Here is a 17,708-nt window from a genome sequence, read left to right as displayed (position 1 = left end):
TTGTTTATAAAAATTACTTCATTTAAAAGAAGAGAATTCAAGCTTCATGCCTGTGTGCCTGTGTGACTGTTTGACTGAGTATTCGCTGAGTTATGGTTCATTTTCGGACGCGTTTCAGAATGGACTTAACTGACAGAGAGAAGGCAGAACTCGCTTCGTGTTTATTTTTCTTTATTTGGCAAAAAGCACAACACTTTGTTTTTATTGTGAGTATTCACAAAAAAAATACACACTTAACAGGATCGATTGATGTATAACACAAGCATATAAGATAAAAATTAATATTAGTATTTTGATTCTTTTTTGCACTGATAAGGAAAAAAACGAGCCTATCGCGCTGGCGCGATAGCCGACCTCAGGGGGTTAAATGGATTTCCTGAGGTAAATGTTATGTGACATAATTGTTCTCCAGCTGTTCAGTTGACCCTTTCCGCGGTTGAAAAACACTGATTGATCGATATTATGTATGAGGAAAATACATTTCGGTAAGTTGTACATTATCTTTCAGCGTTGTTCATTCGTGTTTATTTACTATTAGCTAGTAGAGATGATCGCTCAGGTGCCACTAGGGATCTGTCACGTCACGTTTACAAGTACCAAAACGGTATTTAGTGTTTGAATTTTGTAATAAAATTGACAGAATCTGAGAGCTGAGATTTTTTTATATCATAAGTAACCTGCTCTGGCTAGTCTGTCGGTCTCCGTGTCTTTGCTTCACGATTTTTCTGTGCGTGAGAAAATGGATGTGTGGCGTGAGAGCGTGTGAAAAGTGTCAATTGCGTGAGTCTCACGCTCAATGCGTGAGAGTTGGCAGCCCTGGTTATTAAATTAGCTAACACGACACTGTTCTAACAGAAAACTCGTAAGTTCTTTCTGCGCAAACTTCAAAAACGCGAACCTGTGAGAACGCTGATGGTGTGCACATGCGTATTATGAGTTCAGTCTATAGGTATGTACGTTTGAATATATGTGCGCAGGCGTGTAGTCCTTCCACACACACTCACTTACTCTGCCTCGTCTGCCTCGTTGCTCCTGCTGCAGCTGTTGCGTTGGTGTGCGTCTGAAAGCTTCGAATATCTTTCTGTTTTGAATCATTATTTACTATTATTCCATGTTGTTTATACTGCTAAATATAACTTACTCAACATCACACATTAACCTGACATCGCTAACTTCAATCTAAATCGTTATTGCTAGCACAACATGCTAGTAATTCGATAGCCTGTTAGCGTGCCATCTGTGCGCTCTTTATTTATTTATTTATTTTTCTTGCGCGCGCTCGCGCCTTTTACGAGTCCATCAAACAACTTAGGTGAGTAGGATCAGTCAACAAACATAGTAAGTCATGTCATCTCCTCTTATTGTCACTTGCACCTCATGTAACATGTTTAGCATAGCCTTCTCTGTCAGCACAGGTTTTTTTACATGTGATAAATGCAGGGAGATAGTCAAGCTGACGGAGAAGATTTCAGAACTAGAGACACGCATCCAAACTTTAATCGAGGTTAATTGTAAGAGTGCAAGGGCTTTAGATACTGCTTTGGATGCGACTAGCTTAGTGAACTCTGTACATTGTTCGGTTCCGGCTGAAGTAGAGCCCGTGCTGCAGGGCAACTGGGTGACGGTGAGACGCTATAGTCACGGGACAAAACACCACTCTTCCGTTCCGATAACAACATCAAACAGATTCTCCCCACTCAGTGAAACACCCACTGAGAATTCTGTTGAATGTGCCCTAGTTCGGCCATTCCCAAACTAAAGGCAAAATAAAATATAAAATAATATTTTTTTACCTTCATTTTACCAGGAAATTCCCATAAAAAAAAAAAAAAGTAAAAAGAATATGTAGGCCTATATAAAATATTTTTTCTGTAGGAAGGACATCTATGTGACCACTAAAAAAGTCTGGTCTCATCCTGAAGAAATTGACTTTTGACGTCCCATGTACCGTGTAACTCATTCTCCAGTATCCTTTAATGATCACCTATGGTTGCTATTTGGGACAGTTTGCTTGGCTGGTGATTGTTTGGCATGTGCTTATGTAAATATTGTCTATGCATCAATATAAACTCACCTAAAGGATTATTAGGAACACCTGTTCAATTTCTCATTAATGCAATTATCTAATCAACCAATCACATGGCAGTTGCTTCAATGCATTTAGGGGTGTGGTCCTGGTCAAGACAATCTCCTGAACTCCAAACTGAATGTCAGAATGGGAAAGAAAGGTGATTTAAGCAATTTTGAGCGTGGCATGGTTGTTGGTGCCAGACGGGCCGGTCTGAGTATTTCACAATCTGCTCAGTTACTGGGATTTTCACGCACAACCATTTCTAGGGTTTACAAAGAATGGTGTGAAAAGGGAAAAACATCCAGTATGCGGCAGTCCTGTGGGCGAAAATGCCTTGTTGATGCTAAAGGTCAGAGGAGAATGGGCTGACTGATTCAAGCTGATAGAAGAGCAACTTTGACTGAAATAACCACTCGTTACAACCGAGGTATGCAGCAAAGCATTTGTGAAGCCACAACACGCACAACCTTGAGGCGGATGGGCTACAACAGCAGAAGACCCCACCGGGTACCACTCATCTCCACTACAAATAGGAAAAAGAGGCTACAATTTGCACGAGCTCACCAAAATTGGACAGTTTAAGACTGGAAAAATGTTGCCTGGTCTGATGAGTCTCGATTTCTGTTGAGACATTCAGATGGAAGAGTCAGAATTTGGCGTAAACAGAATGAGAACATGGATCCATCATGCCTTGTTACCACTGTGCAGGCTGGTGGTGGTGGTGTAATGGTGTGGGGGATGTTTTCTTGGCACACTTTAGGCCCCTTAGTGCCAATTGGGCATCGTTTAAATGCCACGGCCTACCTGAGCATTGTTTCTGACCATGTCCATCCCTTTATGACCACCATGTACCCATCCTCTGATGGCTACTTCCAGCAGGATAATGCACCATGTCACAAAGCTCGAATCATTTCAAATTGGTTTCTTGAACATGACAATGAGTTCACTGTACTAAAATGGCCCCCACAGTCACCAGATCTCAACCCAATAGAGCATCTTTGGGATGTGGTGGAACAGGAGCTTCATGCCCTGGATGTGCATCCCACAAATCTCCATCAACTGCAAGATGCTATCCTATCAATATGGGCCAACATTTCTAAAGAATGCTTTCAGCACCTTGTTGAATCAATGCCACGTAGAATTAAGGCAGTTCTGAAGGCGAAAGGGGGTCAAACACAGTATTAGTATGGTGTTCCTAATAATCCTTTAGGTGAGTGTATGTTTGAAAAGAGTTTATGATCTTTTGGCTGTTTTTTTTTCTCCATTATTCTTTGTTTGATTCTTGAAATACATTTTATCCTTCCCTGGGTATATTACAGATATGGTCCCCCCTTTTATTTTTTGTAACTTATCAGTTCTAAGCAGCTGGGACAGTTATATGTTGCGAAGATCATTAGTCATTAACTATGGGGCCGCTAACACGACACCGTTCTAACATCTAACTTTGATCAAGTCTGTATGGTGCCCTGGTGGCCTGTATACAGGAGCCAGCACAAATCTCAAACGTGATTTATCATTTACACTAGATAGTGTTACATTAAGCACCAACACTTCAAAAGAATTTGAAACTAGACTTCTCAGTAATTCTGAAGATATTACTATAAATGACAGCAACACCTCCCCCTTTGCCTTTCAGACGAGGTTCATGTTTATAACAGTAATCTTGGAGGGTGGACTCATTTAAAGTAATATAATAGTTTGGTTTCAGCAAGGATTCTGTCAAACACAGTCACATCTAGATTATATTCTTTAATCATATCATTAACAATAAGTGTTTTTGAAGTAAGGGATCGAATATGCAGAAACCCGAGCTTTATCATTTGTTGATCTGTAGGCCTATATATGGGTCGCATAAAAAAAAAGTCTTAAAAAAGTTTGAAAACCACTGGTCAAGTGTGTGCTTACATAAAAAAAATGGCACATTCCGAACCAGGTGAACAAAAATCAACATAGGAAAAGAAGTAAAAAATGTATAAAGAAATAACCTACGGCGTCACGTATGACGAATCATTTATGCAAAGATATGGTGACCTCGCTCTACGGGCGACGAAGGTGACCGCACGCTACCTGGGTCAGGTGATGTCCACATGCGTGGTCCAGATAAGACACCTCTGACTTAACCTGGTTGATATGTGCGAGGCTGAGCGAACCTGCTTCCTCAACTCCCCCATATCCCAGGCTGGCCTCTTCGGCGGCGCGGTCGAGGACTCTGCCCAACAGTTTCAACCGCCCAGAAGCAGACTGAGGCGATCAAACATGTTCTGAACCCCAGTTGCCGGCTCAGACGCCTCAGTCTGCTCACCGCCGAGGCAGCCCTTGTGCCACTCCAGCAACTCGGGGTTCGTATCCTGAACTATCTCAACGACTGGCTGCTTCCTAGCTCATTCTCGAGACCAGATTTGCTAACACAGGGATCTGGTTTTCCGCCACCTCGCCCGTTTGGGCTTTTGGGTCCAAACTCTCTTTTCTTGGTATGAAGAGGATCTCTTTTCTTGGTATGGTCGACTCGGTCGCCATCTGTGCGCAGCTTACGAGCAAGCAGTCACTGCTGACTTGCCTGAGTCAATTCCAGAGCAAGAGTGTGGTTCCACTGAAGTTTTTTCAGAGGCTCCTGGGGCATATGACGTCCCCAGCGGCAGCCCTGCTCGGACTGTTTCATATGAGTCCACTTCAGGCTTCGCGATCGAGTCCCGAGGTGGGCATGGCAACTAGGCATGCTCCAAGTACCAGTTACTCCGACCTGCCGTCAGACCTTCACCCCGTGGACGAACCCCAGCTTTCTACGGGCCGGAGTGCCGGAGTGGCCAGACATGTTGTTGTGTCAACAGATGCCTCCACCACGGGCTGGGGTGCCATGTGCAATGGACATGCTGCCGCGGGCTCCTGGACAGGACAACAGCGCATGTCAATTGCCTCGAGACGATGGCGGTACGCTTGGCTCTGCACCGCTTCCATGCGTTGCTCAAGAACCAACACGTATTAGTTCTCTTAGACAATACCGCGACAGTAGCGTACATCGACCGACAAGGTGGTCTACGCTCCCGCCGTATGTCGCAACGCGACGCACAGGTAGATCTGTTTGCCTTCCACGACTTTTCCCATTGCAGCCTGTTTTACTCCCTGACCGAGGGCACGCTCGGCACGGACGCACTAGTGCACAGCTGGCCACAGGGCCTCCGCAAATATGCGTTTCCCCAAGTGAGCCTTCTTGCACAGACCCTGTTCAAGATCAGGGAGGACGAGGAGCAGGTCATTTTGGTCACGCCTCATTGGCCCACCCGGACCTGTAGGGCTGGGCGCTATGACGGTATATATCGTTACCGTGGTAGAAAATGTGAACCGTAATAGATTTTTTTATTCTGTGTATACCGCGACATGTAAATAAGAGGGCGTTGTTAACTCACGTGCAGCGTGCGTGAGACAGATCAATAGGATCCACAAAGGAATTACGTTTTCTAAAGGGTTATTAACCTGTTAACCGTTGCCAGTGCGCCCGCGCACTGAAGCGTTATTTATTTATTTAATTCAAAATTACTATCAGATTTAATGTTATACCTTGACAAACTATACATAGTTAAAAAGATATAATACTCAAGTTTCAGTATTTGACCACTATTGTATTCTGAGAAACTCATAGTGACAGTTATGTCTTAATTTGTGTCAGGAGTTATGAAATGAAAAAATGAGTCGATACCTTTAATATGAATTATGCGCGTCAGCCGCTTTCATTCATAAAAAACTCCGTGCTGTCGTCATGACAGCGATACACAAAACAACGTCCCTCAGGGCTTTAGCTCAAAAATGTGCAGATTTGGAGAAATATTGATAGATTCTCATAGATTTACATCATATTTCTATAGACAGGAATAATATTTATTGAATTTATACCCAAATGCGTCGATGTAATCTTTATGAGCATTTGGTATTCCGATACTGTGTTTTTTAATTCATACCAATAGCCTGAGGGCGCTACATGCACAATAATAGTCCATATATGGAACATGAAGAAGAGCCATGACCATGTGACATTCCAGGACGTCACTGATACCTGACTGATACACACAAAGCTAACAAGAGATCGCGCTGTAACATGCAGATACAGATGTTTTGAAGACAATAAACATGATTGCACTGATATTTGAGTTACCTGTGTTTTTCAAGCCATGCCAGGTATTTTCATAATAATAGATTATATTTATAATGTAATGCTAATCTATATAGACTATCATTGTGCAGAACACTATCCAATAGTATATTTTCTGTCTGATTTTTTTATCTGAAGCCAAATTAGATCACAGAAGATTATTTAAAATACTCAACGTGCGTTAAAAAGTAAGTTTAGAGCACAAACATGGTTTTAATCTCATAAATTGTCGTGTATTGATGGTGTGCTAAGCTAACATGCTAGCTAGCCCTAGGTGCACCTGCTACCTAGAAGTTATACTTTTATTATTTTTTGAATGCTACCTGAAATGTGTCTTTATTCAAGAAATGCATTTGATACAGTTTAAAATGTGTGGTAAACTTTGAGAAAAGAAATTAGGGACTGAAACCCTATGAATAGCCTGTGAATAGCCAGTCGTTAGTAGCTATAATGCAGACAAAAGAAATGCATATTTCGAGCCATAACCAGGCTGGAGAGGTGTGAATGTGTGCAGGGGGAGACTGAGACTGAATGGGGATCGTCTGCACCACAAAACAATACAGACAATATACTGGATAGATGGTTAGAAGATGACAATAAACATCAGTAGCATTTTAGCGTCAAATCAAAATAAAGTCATTTGACATGGTCTTGAAAAACATTTAACCAAATACAGAGTTTTGGACTTATTATCTTCAGATTTTAAACATAGAATGTTTAGACATATGGCTTTAGCTGTAGTGCATTTCTAGATTGCTCCAGTGCCAACTTCAATTTTATTTTCATGAGGATGTTTCATAAAAATTAATTTCTTATAATTTTACAAAACTTTGAAGCTATTTATAACAATTTTTGTCATTATGACAATAATTAATTCTACATTTACAATAAACTGCCAGGTGTCAGCTTTCAAATGAGATCATACTTGTGCTTTTAATGCAAAGGGTTCATGAACTGTATCTGTTTCAGTTTGGGTATGTCATTTCTGGGGATTTTTCAAAAGTGGGGTTGCAGCTTAACAGGTTAACCCCCTGGGGTCGGCGGTATCGCCGGCGATACCAGCTCGCTTTTTTTCTTATCAGTTCAAAAGAGATTCAAAAATACTCTGTTGACTTTGATTTTACAAACAAATTTCACACATCAATCGATCCTGTTAAGTGTGTTTTATTTTTGTGTATACTCACAATAAAAATAAAGTGTTGTGCTTTTTGAAAAAATAAAGAAAAATAAACATGATGCGAGTTCTTCTACTCTGTGTCAGTGAAGTCAATTCTGAAACGCGTCCGAAAATTGTAACTCAGCGAATACTCAGTCAAACAGGCATACAGACACACAGGCATGAAGCTTGAATTCTCTTCTTTTAAATGAAGTAATTTTTATAAAAAACAAATATTCACAGTTTATGTAATATATATGAAAAGAGAGAGATGTCAGTCGTTCTCATCTCAGCTCATTAAGTTTTAATTTGACTCCGCCCACGGAGAGCGCCCGCTATTCAAACGCAAATGTGAGGCGATCCATACAAACTTGTGAAACGCCCACATCAGCTGGATAACACACACCACGAGTTCACTTTCAGACTGTACTTTACGACGCTGTGAGGAATACTATCTTGATAATAATCCTGGAAAATTTACCTCAGAAGTTCTGGAAGTTTCATTTCGAGGAGCAAATGGATCCGGCTGAGGAATAGGTCAGTTCTATATCTGCTTTGTTCTAATCGCAAGTGTCTGTACGCAAAAAGACTGTTTAAATATGAATCGCGTTTCTGTGTATGAATGAATGAACGCACAGATGCGTGCTGTTGTGGAGCTACTACAGCTGGCAAAAATACTGTTTAAAAATGATTCGCATTTTTGTGTGTGAATGAACAGCTTTTACCAAACTCTATTGCTATACTGAGATGAGTAAAAATCGACAACAAAATCGGATAATTATAAAGTTTTTACAGTAAAATACTGCCACATCAAATAAGCTTATAATGTTGCCAATTTCTGCTCATATGAATTGAATTACGTATGATAAAATGTATACTTTAGTTTTTACAAAGAAAGATTACACTGGAAATATTGTTACAATTTTAAATGTTGTTGTAATTGTATAACCTTTTAAAAAAAATATATATATAATAATAATAATAATAATATATATATATATATATATATATATATATATACAAGGATAGATGTATACAAAATCTTAAAAGGTCATTATAAGCCTTCTCTTTAAATAATTTTATTATGCTTTATTAGTGACACATTTGGGTAGAGAATATATTCCAAATCTGAAAATACAGTATGAGAACAATTAACTGCACAATTACTAGAAATGTTTACCTTGGATATTATACAATTTGCAAGCACAATTTGTGGAAAAAACAACAACAACTGTGAACCAATTATATATATATATATATATTGTCCTTGCATTCTTTCTTGTGGCTCAGTGACACACCTGAATGAAAGGCTCATTAAGTATGCAGCCTCATTATGCGGGGGCATTGTCTCCTCAGGTGTGAATCACGCCCACCCGCATATGGCCTTTCCAAACAAAAAGTGTGTTACAAAATTTAAATCAATGTATTGTTTTATGTGAACAATTAGGGAGGATGATTTTCACATCATTTTGAAGAAAAAACTCTAGGCGACAAAATGCATTATTCAGAAGTCTTATTGACACATATTTAGTATGTGTTTTGTGGCCTTATTTCAGAAATTTTCATTTTTAGTTTTTTCAATAACCATGCATAAACATTGTAACGTAAATATATGACTCTGGGTCAATGCGAATTAGCTCAAGGATATAGGGAATTTTGGAAATATTAATAATCATAACTCATGGTCATAATTCATAAATCACATATACGTTTACTTTATCAATTATCGGTATTTACCTCTTGACTGGCCTGGTCTCGTTTATTAACTCAGTCACTTGTCCACCAAATGTATGGAAGATAGCTTATCACAGTTCAGAAAGGGTATTACCGTTTTTTACAAACTCCAAGAAAGTTTATCTTCTGGCCACGAACATAGAACTTTCTGAGTTTATGAATTAAAACTACTCAAAGTAGTCTATAATATCGAGCGTGTAGCTTAATTAGATCTTTTGCATTTCATTGACTTCATAATCAGAATCAGAATCAGAAATCAGAATCAGAAAGAGCTTTATTGCCAAGTATGCTTGCGCATACGAGGAATTTGTCTTGGTGACAGTAGCTTCCAGTACACATACAATATAAAGTGACAAGACAAGTAACATAGGTATAAATAAAAAATAGAAAAAAATAAAAATGAAATAAAAATAAAAAGATTATAAATTATAAATATATATAAAGTTATAAGGTGCTATAATGAAATGTCTAAGGGAAGTATTGCACATGTTTGTTCCACAGTAGCGGAACATTTAAGTGTTCATGAGGTAGATGGCCTGGGGAAAGAAACTTTTCCTGTGTCTGGTTGTTTTTGTGCTCGGTGCTCTGTAGCGTCGACCAGACGGTAACAGTTCAAACAGAAAGTGTGCTGGGTGTGACGGGTCCAGAGTGATTTTGCGAGCCCTTTTACTCACTCTGGATGAGTGCAGTACTTTGAGTGTGGGAAGGGTAGTGCCAGTGATTCGCTCAGCAGTCCGAACTATCCGCTGTAGTCTACAGCGGTGGGTTTTCAAACACAGAGACAGTCAAAGTATGAATGGGTTTTAATAAATGTCAAAACTAGAGATTATATGAGCTACAAATATACATTTAACCAAACAAGAACATAAGAAATAACGTTATCAGAATAAATGAAATGAAAGAGAGAAAGAAGGATATAGAGAGAAAAGATAAGAGGGTAACTTAATTCACAGACCTAAGAGCTAGACACCTGAAATCAGCTTTTAGAGAGATCAATACTTGCAAGATTTTGTACTATTTCAGTGTGATGCTGGAAAAGGGGAGGAGGGGAGGGGAGACGCACGTGTGCACGTGTCCGGCTGGTTTGCGTCTAGCATCGTCTTCCAGTGTCGTTTCGCAAAACGATGTAAAGGCTCACTTGAATTTAACGTTACCGAGAAAATTCAGATCATTTCCCTTGTGGAGGGAAAGGCGAGTATGAACTTAGTTGCAAAGGACGGCAGCTTCTACATGATGCGGGGGTATGCGTCCCAGAGAGAGGCCAAGGCCTGTTCCAGCTGGTTCCGTTGGGAGAGGAGAAGCGCTGTGCGTGGAGAAGAAGAAGTGTGAGAGGTAAGAGAGAGCGGGAGGGAGCGAGGGTCTGCACCTTTAAAGGGAATCTGCTTCCGCCCTCTTTTTGGGACAACAGCCAATCGTATCTTCTGATCTGAAGCGGGAAAAAGTTCCTTTGTGAAGAACGCCTACTTTGACTATGTCATATGAGAGATAGAATTCGTATTTTCTCTTTCAGAAAGATAATACCCATAAGAATACATTTCATTGTAATCTCATACATATATGCAATTCTGTGAGATCACTACGATTAGAATGATACCAGAAATGGTGTGTACAGAATATGGGAATACAGATATGCATTTCAAATGTAGAATTCTGAGCATTTTAGGTGTCAATTGATTTCTATGATAGAACATATAGACATCTCAATCTGCCATGGAAATTATGCACATAAAAATACATATCAAAAGCATTGCTATTGTGGAAATTTCTGTTTCAAAGTCCACGAGTGTTCTTGTGCGTGTGTGTGGAATGTCTGGAATGTCTTTGAGGCTTGTCATGTGATTCACAGGCATTTGGGTTTTAGAGAGAGAGGGGATTTTAAACAACAGGGTTCCTTCTGTTTAAGGCAATGTGTGACTCAAATGTCTCTCTGGAGAGCCACAAAGTTGCAATTTTGACAGTCCAAGCAGACTTAGGGGCGCCAGTGTCGGACGTGAACAGACCTCTTGTCTTCTCAGACAACGAAGGATGTGTTTGCGAGATCAGGATTCACTAATTTGAAAAGCAGCTGACCGGATGTCATTGTCATTGTTGCTGCAACATTATTTTCTCAAAAATACAAACATGTACATACATGTTGCTCACATATTATGGTAGCCCTGTTTGTGCTAAATAGAGTGTAATTATACCTTTGCCATTAATATGTTTATAAGCAACTGAAAAAAAGCACAAATGTAAGGGCATGTCAAAACATCTCAAGGACCCCAAAAACACCTTAGACCCCAGAGGGTTAACGTGATATTTTCGGGAAAAAAGGCGCAGCAGTGAACTAGAGCAGTGCAGCACCAGTTTAGAGGAGTGCACGTTTGCAATGGGGAAAGTATGAAGCTTACTTGACAGCAACAGTAGCCTACATACATCAATATCGTAACGAATAGAAATAACCTTAAATAATGTTTTAATAATTTTTTTTAATAAATAAATAATTTAGTTATCTGCATCTTTCCGTCTCTTATGTATAGTTACTTTTTAAACACGAAAATCGCAGTATGACACGAAAGTGGTTGCTGTGATAATGAACAACATGCTTGTTAAAGCGAATGTATGATCCTGTATCTGAGGCAAAATTTCTAAATATGCAGCGAGAGTTATATATTTCTAATTCCAAACAATTGGCCACTGAACCAGCTGATAAAATCTTCCTTTGATTCGATACGTGATTACAACTTGACACTCAAATTAACTGATCGCATTTTACTGATTTAAAAGACATGTGCGTGCACTGACAGGGAGCGCGGTGTGTCAGTGTTCACCAGGCTATGGTAAAATAATGACGCAGTTACAAGGTATAATTTAAACTACTTAGTCAACACTAACAGTAGCTGCTATTCAGTCTCCTAGTCACTTCTGAACTTGATGACCTTGACACTTCTGAACTTCTCATGATTAAAGCTCTAGGTGATGTGATGGGTTGCCAGATATCACAAAAAGAGCAAAACAAGCCCCTTAAAAACGCTGTATAATAGGCAGACATGACAAAAATGTACAGGGGAACACATTTAAACATAACTAGTTGTAAGGGATCCACTGAAGGCAAGATTGAGAACCCAAGTGCAGCTTTATTTATAAATATCAAAACAAGAACAAAAGCATGACGTGGCATGAACTCAAGAACATGAACATGAACATGATGCTTACCAAGAGTGGTTACAGAGAAACAAAACTTGACGAAGACACATGGCAGACATGAGGGTTTAAATACACACAAAACTAATGACAAGACAGGGGACACCTGTGAACAATGAAACAATGAACCAATGACAACATGACACATCAGACAAGGGAACACATGGCATGATCACATGACTAACAGGGAATCACATGACAGACATGAAGCAAGACAAGAACAAAACATGACAGATCCCCCTCTAAGGGCGGCTCCCGACCAAAGCAATTCCAGGAGGGTGGGGGAGCAGGGGGACAGGACATGGGACGTGGCATGGCGTGGACGGACCTTGGCCGTGGCATGGTGTGGGTGGACCTGGCCGGCTATAAAGCTGCCAGGGTGGATCAGGCAGTTCAGGTGGACAAGGTGGGTCAGGTAGTTCAGGTGGACAGAGTGGACCAGGCAGTTCAGGTGGACAGGGTGGGCCAGGCAGTTCAGGTGGACAGGGTGGACCAGGCAGTTTAGGTGGACAGGGTGGACCAGGCAATTCAGGTGGACAGAGTGAACCAGGCAGTTCAGGTGGACAGGGTGGACCAGGCAGTTCAGGTGGACAGGGTGGACCAGGCAATTCAGGTGGACAGAGTGAACCAGGCAGTTCAGGTGGACAGGGTGGACCAGGCAGTTCAGGTGGACAGGGTGGGCCAGGTAGTTCAGGTGGACAGGGTGGACCAGGCAGTTTAGGGGACCATATTGTATGAAGCCGCCAGGGTGGACCAGGCAGTTCAGGTGGACAGAGTGGACCAGGCAGTTCAGGTGGACAGGGTGGACCAGGCAGTTCAGGTGGACAGGGTGGACCAGGCAGTTCAGGTGGACAGGGTGGACCAGGCAGTTCAGGTGGACAGGGTGGACCAGGCAGTTTAGGGGACCATATTGTATGAAGCCGCCAGGGTGGACCAGGCAGTTCAGGTGGACAGAGTGGACCAGGCAGTTTAGGGGACCATATTGTATGAAGCCGCCAGGGTGGACCAGGCAGTTCAGGGGACCATATTGTGTACATAAAGATATGAAGGAATCCGGCTTGTCCCATAGATGATCAGTTTGCTCTCTGGAAACGTGTTCAGTCTTTCCGCTATCAAATTACGCCATGTAAATAGCGAATCCGCCATGGTGCAAGTGCAACTAGCTTTTTTAAAGGGAATGGGAAATGAGACTCTGATTGGTTTAACGCATGTAAATCCCAAAACACACCCATTACTCATTAAGAGAATAGAGACAACCCTTTTAGACCATGCGCCTGGCACGCCGACCATTTTCAAGTCAAGTCATCTTCATTTATATAGCGCTTTTAACAATGTAGATTGTTCCAAAATGGCTTTACAGAGATACAAGGATAGTTTAAAGTAACAGAGATTGTTTGGGCTTTATAGCAGTTCTTGAATAAAGTTATTTTCCAGCTAAAGTTAATTTGATTGATTCACTTCCGTCGCAACGATCATTAATTATTAACTTAGGGGCCGCTAACACGACACCGTTTTAATAGGAAACTCTACACAGACTTTAAACGCAAAACCTGTGAGAACGCTGATGGCGTCTTTTTTTGTCATTATGTTTTTGATAACACAGATGCAACATGACTGATGAAAGTGATTAAGCATAAAGCACATAATATCTACATTTACCATTTATTACAGTACATTGAGGATTTATGCTGCATGCTCAGTTTATTAAATGAGCTAATTTAATACAATTTATGAACATTGTGTCGATTTATTTCAGTGTGTGTGGAAAGAAGTTAAATTGAACATCAAATGCAGAAAACATGCTCTCTGAAATAAGCTACATAAGATGCATGTAGTGTAAATTACAAAGATAAATCCTACAAAGATAATCATATCCTTTATGAGTGACAGCTTTACCAGTTTAATTACAAGTGATGCTCTGTAAAAATATCGACCAGAGAGGATGCTGGCTGAAATATCTTCAGAGTTAAGATGTGTTTAACTGTCTTTTTAAACCAGGGATAAAATAAAGCATAGATCAGTGGATTCAGACCTGAATTTGTGTACAAGACCCATGTCAAAACATTTATGGTTGTGGAAGAGATTGCTGATATAGAACAGATATAGTATGGTATAAAGCAAAGCATATAAACTATCACAATGATTCCTAATGTCAGAGCAGCTTTACTCTCAGATTTCCTCCTCAATGAACCTTCCGTTACACATTTACCACCCTTCATCAGAGAGTTTATAACTTTCACTTGCTGATGTACTACATAGAAAATCCTCAAATATAAAGTTATGATAAGGGTACATGGAAAAATAAAAGACACGAACAGATCAGTGACAAACCAGGCAAATCCCCCCACAGGAAAACACTTTCCATAACACAAGTCTGTTCTGAGTGAAGTGTCAACATATTCATTATCAATTACAAGGATAGTGTTATAAGTTGAAAAACAACCCCAGCTCAGACAGATGGTTATTAAAGTTTTAGTTGTGGTTATTTTCTGTGGGTACAGTAAAGGGTGACACACAGCCACATAACGATCAACAGCAATTAAAACTAAATTACTGAGAGATCCTGAGAAAACCAATCCAAGGATTATTATAAACAGATCACAGAAAGTGTCTCCAAAGTACCAACACGTCTCAATCTGCCTAGAGCCCTCTATGGGTATAATAACTCCCATAAGCATGTCGGCCACAGCCAGAGAGAGAATAATCAGGTTGGTTGGAGTGTGAAGCTTCTTGAAGTGAGAGATGGAGATGATCACCAGCAGGTTCAGAAACACAGTCCATGCTGACAGCAATGATACAAACACATACATGATATTGTATTCATATTTAGAGCGTTTTCCCTTGATACATGATGAGTTGACGGCAGGAAAGCAGTAAAGAGTCTCATGATCCTCTGTCTCATAGGCCATGAGTGAGTCTCCTGCTGTTAGGAGTTTGTTCTGCTCTCTTTCTTGTCTATAATTTATACAGTGTCTGGATCAGACGGCCCACCCATCTACTGCCCACTGATGATGTAACATTCAAATGTTTGTTTGTTTAGTATTTCCACATGAAAGCAAAGCACAGGTAGAACTGAGCTGAACACAGGTGTGGTGGTTTTTGCTTTAATCAGTAATCAGCCACTGCAGATCAGCCTTCCTTTGAGCGGCTCCAGGAACTCATCTGAGGGGTCCCTTGGTGAGGTTAAGATGATTTCTGTGAATTAGGAATGGGGTCCAGAAATAGAGGGGTTATGTCATCCACTGGAACTCAAGAATGCTTGAGCTGTCCATAACCCTCCCAGTTTACCCTGTAAAATAACTATTGCAATGTAATAGATGGGCAATAACTGTCCCCTATACACAACACATTAGCAAAAATGGTGAAATAATCTTTATACTGTGCAGTGAAAAAGCTATTGAATTGAACATATGTGTAATAAAAAGTTTCAGTTCCCAATAACATCCATCATATGGACAAAAAAATACAATAAAAGTCAGTGGGAAGCGAAACTGTCTGGTTACCCACATTCTACAAAATATCTCTTACCGGTTTGGTAAGACACGAGTGCGAGGGCTTTTTACAATACAGATGTCAGGGTTCTGTCACTTCTGTCTTGTCTATTTCTTGGTTTTGTAACGACTGGGCTATTGAATCATTCGTTCGTTTGGTCTGAATTAACAAATTCGGACTCTCTGTGTTTTCTAAGCACATCTTTTCCAAACACATCCTCTGCAAAGCTTACTAAAGCTTTTAACCTCCTGACTCCCAAATACAAATCATACGCCGGCTCCAGCTAGTCTGCAACAAATGGTCTTTCGCGACACTTTATTGCACCACAAAGAGATAACGGAACTCTCCATGTGACATTCCAGACACAGAGCATTCCATACACACGCCACACACACACAAACATCCTTTGGGTGTAACTTAGGATAGAAATATCCTTTTTAATATATGTACATTCCTATATGCATGTGTGATTAGTTTTGCCTTTAATAGAGGTGTGGTTTTCAAATGAGTAGTTTTGAATTCTAAGTGTTTATTGAAAGAAGGTTCCCCAATATTGTCTTGTAACCCGACCTCGGACTAGGACATCATAAAGTTTCAGCAGCTCATCCAGCTCCTCTGCAAGAGAGATAACGGGGAGCGCAACATTCCAACACACACACACAAACGTTTCTTTACCCTCATCATCTAAGTCATTACTAAGATGTATTTGATAGGTTTGTGCGTTGCATAACTGGTTAGCCCTGTTATGCGATGGTTATGATTTTCTGATGTGTAACTTGGAAGTGTTTCTCCTAAGTAATGTTCTCAAATAGAATCATGGTCTTGTAACCTGACCCCCTGCTATAGGATAACACTTTACAACCCCCCCCCCCGGGAGACTGAGAAGTCACCTAACACACACACATACATGAACTTTGAACATTAAACTAAGAATATAAGCATGTCATATTTCATATACTCCTGTGTGTTTCCCAGTTTATATTCACTTTGTTTATGACGTTTATTTGAAGGAACAAACTTTAAATGTGTGTAATTCTGCATATGAATGTAACTTTATGTTTCTTCTACCTTTACCTGCCATTCTTGGTCTCTCTTTAACCGTCTTGTTTTGACTGAACCACTCATACATAGGAGATTACAGTAAAATGTATTGTTCTATGTGTACAATCTTTATGGGTAGAAATGACAAAATTTTATACCATCATAAACTATGCAAAGAAGTTCTTCTGACAAGACAAAAGAAAAATCTTCCCGTCCGAGATGCTCTAAGATGATTGGTCCGCATACGCAGAGTAGGCGTGAACCCATCTTCTCCATAAGAGACTGACACCGAAGTTTCTCGGAGAGCACTTTTCCTGTGAGAGGTTTTCAAGATCCATGGCTCCTTCGGGAGCTTTTCTCCGTTTCTCTTTTATTTTTATTTAAGTCTTTTCTTTATTTTCGTCTTCGGACTCTCCCTACGTTCAGTGAAGCGAATGCAGCCGGTAGCTTCAACTCAAAGAAAAGAACTCTGTTGAAATTCCCGCGGCTCAGCTCCTCTTCCTTAAGGACGCACGCACGAGCACTCCGTCTGAGAGAACTTCCGGTTCCATGGCTCCTTCGGGAGCTCATCTCCGTTTTTCTTTTCTTTACTAAGTTTTATTTTCATATTCGCCTCTCCCTCCACGAGGGAGATGAACTTTGAATTGTTTCGTTGGTAACTTCACGTTCAGTGAACCTTTAAATCTTCCCGCAAGTCCGCTCGCCCCAAAGACACGATGGAACACGCCCAGCTCTAAAAAGAACGACACACACGTCTTCTTTCCTCAGCAAATACAAAGAGAACCATACGCAAGTATTGATTTTGATTTGATTGATGTGGTTTCTTGTTGTCTCTCTTAAAGGTTACCTGGGCTGTGAGCCTATGACAGCAAGTCCAGGATGAGCGT

The 17,708-nt window shown here is 40.5% G+C and overlaps 1 protein-coding gene across 1 annotated transcript; it reads right to left on the bottom strand.

Annotated features, from left to right (window-relative positions):
- Nucleotides 1-14,192: 14,192 nt before the first annotated feature.
- On the bottom strand, nucleotides 14,193-15,299 carry LOC311303859 (trace amine-associated receptor 13c-like; the record flags this gene model as incomplete). Its single annotated transcript, XM_084430570.1, has 1 exon — nucleotides 14,193-15,299. The coding sequence occupies exon 1, from the start codon at nucleotides 15,195-15,197 to the stop codon at nucleotides 14,193-14,195; it is 1,005 nt and encodes a 334-aa protein (XP_084286696.1). The 5' UTR covers nucleotides 15,198-15,299.
- Between the last annotated feature and the right edge of the window lie 2,409 nt (nucleotides 15,300-17,708).

Source organism: Rutilus rutilus, assembly GCF_951802725.1.
Source record: "Rutilus rutilus genome assembly, chromosome: 1".
Lineage (NCBI taxonomy): Eukaryota > Metazoa > Chordata > Actinopteri > Cypriniformes > Leuciscidae > Rutilus > Rutilus rutilus.
This window is presented reverse-complemented; position numbering and strand designations above follow the sequence as displayed.